Below are 5,921 nucleotides of genomic sequence, written 5' to 3'. Positions count from 1 at the left end.
CAGAAACATAAGAGAAAGTTGGATCTAAGATGTAGCAACACTTCTTGCATCACTAATGACCATCTTCTTCTTTTATATTCACAAAAAAGGAAATAAGGCTCAAACTCTCACAATGGAGGCTAGGGTTAGGAAATGGGACGTTTCAAGAGATGAAGGTTGACCATTAGGGGGAACCCTAGAAGTTAAGGACAGTATATAGGGTCTAAGGCTCGAGACCTAGGGTTATGAGTTATGATGGCTTCACATCGCGACGTTCACTTAAGTCGCACCGCTACTTAAATATGTAGATCAATTGTGACATGCAATCTCCGAACCCCAAATTAGCACGTAATCAATTTCAATGAGGAAAGTAACTTTGCATCTGTAAAAAGGGTGTTACATATGTTATTCAAATTGATAATGTTAAAGTTTGGAATGTGTTTTGTTAGATCGGTAATGTTTATGTCCATAATTTGTTGGTAATGTTTGTGTCCAAAATTTGATTAGTAATGTTTGTATCCAAAAAAATATGTTTGAATGTTTGAATGATGCAAGTTAAGGGATGTATTATGGTTTGGTATTATGTCGATTAGTTGTTTCCTGGAAGTAAAATTTATTATTATTTAGTTTAGGGATTTCAAATTGCTAGTGATGGTTGTGAGGGTGGTGGCAGGAGTAGTGTTGTGGTGGTTGTGAGGGGGTGACAATAGTAAGATGACAGCATGATTATTGTAGCGGTGGTTGTGATGGTGGTAGCAGAAGTAAATGGTAGCAAGAGTGGTGTTACGATGGTGATTGATGATGGCGATTGGTGGTAAGTGGTTCATGTTGTCGATGTTGCTCCTAAAAGTATATTGACTTTGAATGTTGCCCCAAAAAGTACACGATCTTAGATAATTGGCCCTGAAAGTACATTGTCTATTCTGATGGTGGTTGTGGAATTGTAGTGCGGGCTAGTAAGGAGGTGGTGGGTGGGTTGGTCGCCGTTAATATTTTAAAATAATAAACAAATACAAAAATCTATTAAGTTAAAAAAAAATGTTACAGTTTTGATACATGTGGTGGTAGGGATGGGGTAAAGGCAAATTGTTCATATTTAAAATAATAATAATAAATAAATAAGAACTAAAGGGATAGTTTTATCATCCCAAGAATCACTAAACCACAATGACCAACCATATAACAAAATGAATAATAAGATTAATAGTGTGAATCTTGGTAAACCATAAAGACCAAATGTGTAATTTACTCTTTTGTTAGATAAATAGTGTGAATCTTGACAAACCATAAAAGCCCATATGTGTAGTTTACTCTTTTGTTTATCTTCACAAGGATACCGATGGTCAAAACATTGGGCAAAATATTGTTCCAATGCAATGGCCAAATATATAACTTTACACTATGGCTACGTTTGCCTTAGTTTGGTACGCCACAATTAAATGTTAAACTGGCTTATATTTTGACTTTTTTAAATTGTGTTTGACAAGTTAAAAAATAGTTTATAAGGTAACTTTTTAAAAAGCTACTTAAAGTAGCTTTTTATAAGTTTTTTTTTTTTTTTTTTTAATTTTCCAAATATACCTCTTAATTAATTATAAAAACACATTCTTTTAAATTTCCTTTTATTTCATTTTATATCTTTTAGCTAGCTTTACCAAACATCATTTTTTATCAAATAGCTTTTTATTTAATAGTTAGCGTTTCAGCTAAACATAACCCCAACAAACTTATTTTTCTCCAAATATTACATAAAGCCAAACATATGGTTTCCTTTCAAAAATAAACATACTAAAAGTTTAACAATGGAGTCACCAACCAAAATTTTATCAACTTACATTCATAACGCATCCCAATAGCTTGTGTTAGTTCTTATATAACTTGTATTTAAACGCGTTTCATTTAATTTAGATAAACTACTTTACGCACAAGTTTTTTTTTGTATAAATATTAAATCACTCCGATGTATTTTTCCTCTATAAACGAAACAAGCTTCAATTATACGACATTCTGTTATGTTGTATCCCATCCAGGAATATTGGCAGTAGCTTCATTCACCATCTTTACAAGAGTCCTCTGCATCATACCAATATCGACAATGTACTTTATTTTTTACTCATAATAGCAACAAACTTATATATATTCTTTTACCCATAATAGCAACATACTTACCACACTTTCAGGAACCCCGGGTGGAGGCATGGAAATATTTCTTGGTGGTGGGCCCCGCAGATGTGATCTCTTATCAAATCGCCATTCTCCAATCTTTCCATATGTAAGCTCACCCTTCAAAAATCAACACAGTGTCAGTCCAATGCATGTCAAACACAGTATAGTGTGGGCCCAGGTAAATGAACAAGAAAAAGCAAATTTACCTTCATGTTGTAGTCACATCCATAAGTGTAATGTATGATAAACCTATAGCCTATTTCCAAGTCCCATGGGGGCTGACAGTTTAAAGCCATGAATAAGTTTTATGAACACATATTATTTTATTATAATTGTTATCTCAGACTTGTAATTAATATTTGATACACAAATTACAAAAAGTAAATTCAAATACCTGGAGCATAAAATCTTTCCGAAGAATATGTTGAACACCATGCAAAGCAGAGGCCACAGCATATGCATACCTGCAACAAAATTCAAAATCAAAAAAGTCAAAATCGTTGACCAACCACATAATATGAAAAAAGGTGAATCATATTTTTTATAAATTTCGACTCACATTTCTAGTACCCATCCAAATTTTTTATCAGTCTCAGGATCATCCTTCATTCTTAAAGAAACATTCATCCATGTGGGAGCAATTTTTTCAAGAATATCCTGACATTTACATGTTCACTTTTATAAAAAGATCTTTCAAAGATGAAAAATCATGGGGTATGAAAACTGCTTTAGTTGTATTACCTTTTTTATAATAACAGGAGAATTACCAATTGGGTCAATGTTAGTAACTGGGCCTTTCTCTTTAGGATAATATTTTCTAATTATCTTTTCATTTTCATCAGGCTTGATGTAAAAAAAAGGAAATCCAGCTGGATATTCTCCACGAGCTAAGTTAGGCAGTGGATTTACAAATATGTGGTCAGGCTCTGCCATCAATATGTATCTGCCAAGGGTAAAACAGTCATTAATTTATTTACTTTTTCAAATTTAATATGTTAAAGAACATGAAATCAGCATATAAGAATGCTCACTCTTCTTCAATGGTTACCCTCTCCAGCCATTGCACAAATGCCCAAGGTCTATTTAAAACTATATACCCCTGTGTAACAAATAAAATCCATTTTACAAAATCAATTATAATTCTATATAATTCGACGGAAAAAAAAAAAAAAAGATTCAGTCACTTAGGTTCTGTTTCTTTTTTCTTTTCCATCAAGTCTTGTATGAGTAAAGTGACTGAATGGGTAATGATAAGGTGCTGTATACATAAGGTATGTTTCTTTTCTAGACTGAATAAACCATCTGAATGAGACTAAATGACCATTTTACCCTTACATTCAAAAAAGAAAATTCACAATATTCGTCAGTTTTAACGTGAGAGGAGTAGATGAAAGGGTTAGTGTCTTAATACATTAAGCCAGGTTCTTTGGTTTAACTCATTGAGTCAAAAAGAAACATTAAGTGCTTAACCCATTAAGCCCACTAAGACAAAAAGAATAAGACACTTACTCGATCCAACCCTGATGGAAGGGGGTCAACCACAAAAGTTGGAATTTCATCCATCAAATTATCTGGTTGTCCAGAATGCAGGATTCTAGTGAACTTTCCCATCTCTGATCCCTCCATATCTCTTGTCTTTTTATACCAATAATACATAATCCTGCATTGCCATTTGCTGTAAGGAGCATCTGTAGCTGTGAGTGCAACATGGAATAAGACCTTTTTACCCCCGGTTCTCTTCACATTATCAGGCATCACAACAAGCGGATCGAAAGTATATTTTGCATGATTCACTGTTCTATTGTGAACCACCAATGTTATTAAATTATATGTAGCAAAGAATGAACCAACAGCAAGAAGAATAAGAAATGATGATGATGATGAACAACCCAGATTTTTCCTTGCCATTGTGATTTGTGATTTGTGTTTTGTGACTTCTATTCCAGAATCATTAACCTTTAATTGAGCATTTGTGGGCTCTTAATATCTTTCAGAACAAAGCAGCATTCATTGAGGCCTCAAGAAATGAATCTGTATTGCAGACAATCAAAGTCAAAGCCATGTAAGTCAACCAGTTGACATTAATCATTTGGACACATTAGCTGGATTCACATACTAGAGACATAAATAATTGAGTGGAAAACAATTCTAATCGTTGTTCTTGGATTAACCTTTAAAAAAACCATTGCAGTTGCAAAGAAAAACCCAAAAGAAACATGATTAGTTGCAAGTATTGTACTTTGATCTTGGCTTTTTCAAAGGAACAAGCCACTGTAGGTAAATTGTGCTTCACTTGAAAATAATTTGAAGTAAAAGGTTGAACTGAAGCACATACAAGTATTTGTAATCAGTAGCCAATGATTGTCAATTCTAAAAACGAAATTCTTCTAAATCCTAATACGATGTAGTGCTGAATTCGGTCAACTCAGTTATCAAAAGGAATAGACTGATAACGGGTTGTATGTAGGATTCATTGAAATCAAATTCAAACTTCGATCCATAAACCCTAAGCATAATGTAGCCACAACAACGAAAACATAAGCTCCTAATATGGTCCAAAAAATTAACGATTACGCAGGGAAAACCCCATACAATCGGAGATGGTGAAAGTCATTTCCAGATAAACCGAGAAATTTACACAGAAAACTATAACAAGCAAAATCGTATTAGCAGAGTTTTCATCCTGCACAAAGAAATCATCATGATGTGAATCAAAATAACTCAAACAGCCTAAAGATAGAAGCTTTGATACCATAAACCCCCAAATTACAAGCTATGCAAGTATAACTTATGTATTTCTTTTACCTTAATTGACCAAATGGTAACTGAAAAGCAAGAGCAGACTTTGATCAGAAGAAACGAACGAAACGTTCAAGTAGCGAAACGCACAAATGGAAAGTAGTGGAATAACAGCAAAATCTTGAAGAAGGTTCTTGAAGGATTTTGAATCTTGAGATGCCTATTGGTAAATGAACACAGACATTCAACGTTGAAATTTAGCCGAGATCCATGACAGACAAAAGGGTTTTTCTTTTTCTTAATTCTCTTGCTCAATCCTTTGATTCTTCTCTCTTTGCAGCTTTGAAGAGTCTATGTCTACTAGTGGTGAATATATATATATATATATATATATATATATATATATATATATATATATATATATATATATATATATATATATATATTCCGTTGAGATTAAAAATAAAATAGAGATCTCGAGATTCAACTTCAGCCACGTATTATTTCACATTTGCTGCTATAACCCTTCGGCGTACCAGCACGGCAGGTCTGGTGTAATCATAAATGATTACACAGTGTCACCCATTCCTTTCTCCTCCACCACCATCCCCACCACCGTAACTGTCACCGCCACCTCTGTCACCACCACCTCTTCTGCGACTAACTGTAATAATCATTTATGATTACTCAATCTGCGAACAGACATATATGTATAATCATTTATGATTATGCATATACGTATAAACATGTATCATCATGTATGATTATACCTCTTTGCCATATAATCATTTATGATTAAACATACATCGTTGCTACTGGTACGCTGGAGCATTAGAGCGGCAAATACGAAATATATGGTTGAGGTTTAATCTCAAGATCTCTACTTTTTTTTTATTTGTCAAGTGAATGTATGGTCAATTGTGGACCAACCACCAACGAAACGAAAGACAAATTAGGAAGATTGTGTAATATTAATTTCATAACCAAAAATTGCGTTCATATATTTATGGAAATTCCATTAATGCATCCATCTTTAT

General features: G+C 33.4%; 1 protein-coding gene across 1 annotated transcript; it reads right to left on the bottom strand.

Moving 5' to 3' along the window:
* Positions 1-1,723: 1,723 nt before the first annotated feature.
* Positions 1,724-5,244, bottom strand: LOC145005746 (Hyp O-arabinosyltransferase-like protein). Its single transcript, XM_078964855.1, has 9 exons — positions 4,951-5,244; positions 3,655-4,176; positions 3,177-3,244; positions 2,887-3,088; positions 2,705-2,802; positions 2,540-2,609; positions 2,352-2,423; positions 2,149-2,262; positions 1,724-2,052 (listed from the first exon to the last, which is right to left on the bottom strand). The coding sequence occupies exons 2-9, from the start codon at positions 4,051-4,053 to the stop codon at positions 1,990-1,992; spliced, it is 1,086 nt and encodes a 361-aa protein (XP_078820981.1). The 5' UTR covers positions 4,054-4,176; positions 4,951-5,244; the 3' UTR covers positions 1,724-1,989.
* Positions 5,245-5,921: the final 677 nt, after the last annotated feature.

This window comes from Lactuca saligna, chromosome 7 (genome assembly GCF_052625555.1).
Source record: "Lactuca saligna cultivar CGN05327 chromosome 7, ASM5262555v1, whole genome shotgun sequence".
Lineage (NCBI taxonomy): Eukaryota > Viridiplantae > Streptophyta > Magnoliopsida > Asterales > Asteraceae > Lactuca > Lactuca saligna.
This window is presented reverse-complemented; position numbering and strand designations above follow the sequence as displayed.

What these genes read in the sequence shown, in the direction of transcription:
- LOC145005746 (XM_078964855.1), bottom strand. Translation starts at nt 4,053, where the DNA reads ATGGCAAGGAAAAATCTGGGTTGTTCATCATCATCATCATTTCTTATT. An exon ending in TTTGGATGGGTACTAGAAAT is followed by an intron (nt 2,610 to 2,704) that starts GTGAGTCGAAAT and finishes ATTTTGTTGCAG; the next exon opens with GTATGCATATGCTGTGGCCT. An exon ending in CCGGGGTTCCTGAAAGTGTG is followed by an intron (nt 2,053 to 2,148) that starts GTAAGTATGTTG and finishes GGTATGATGCAG; the next exon opens with AGGACTCTTGTAAAGATGGT.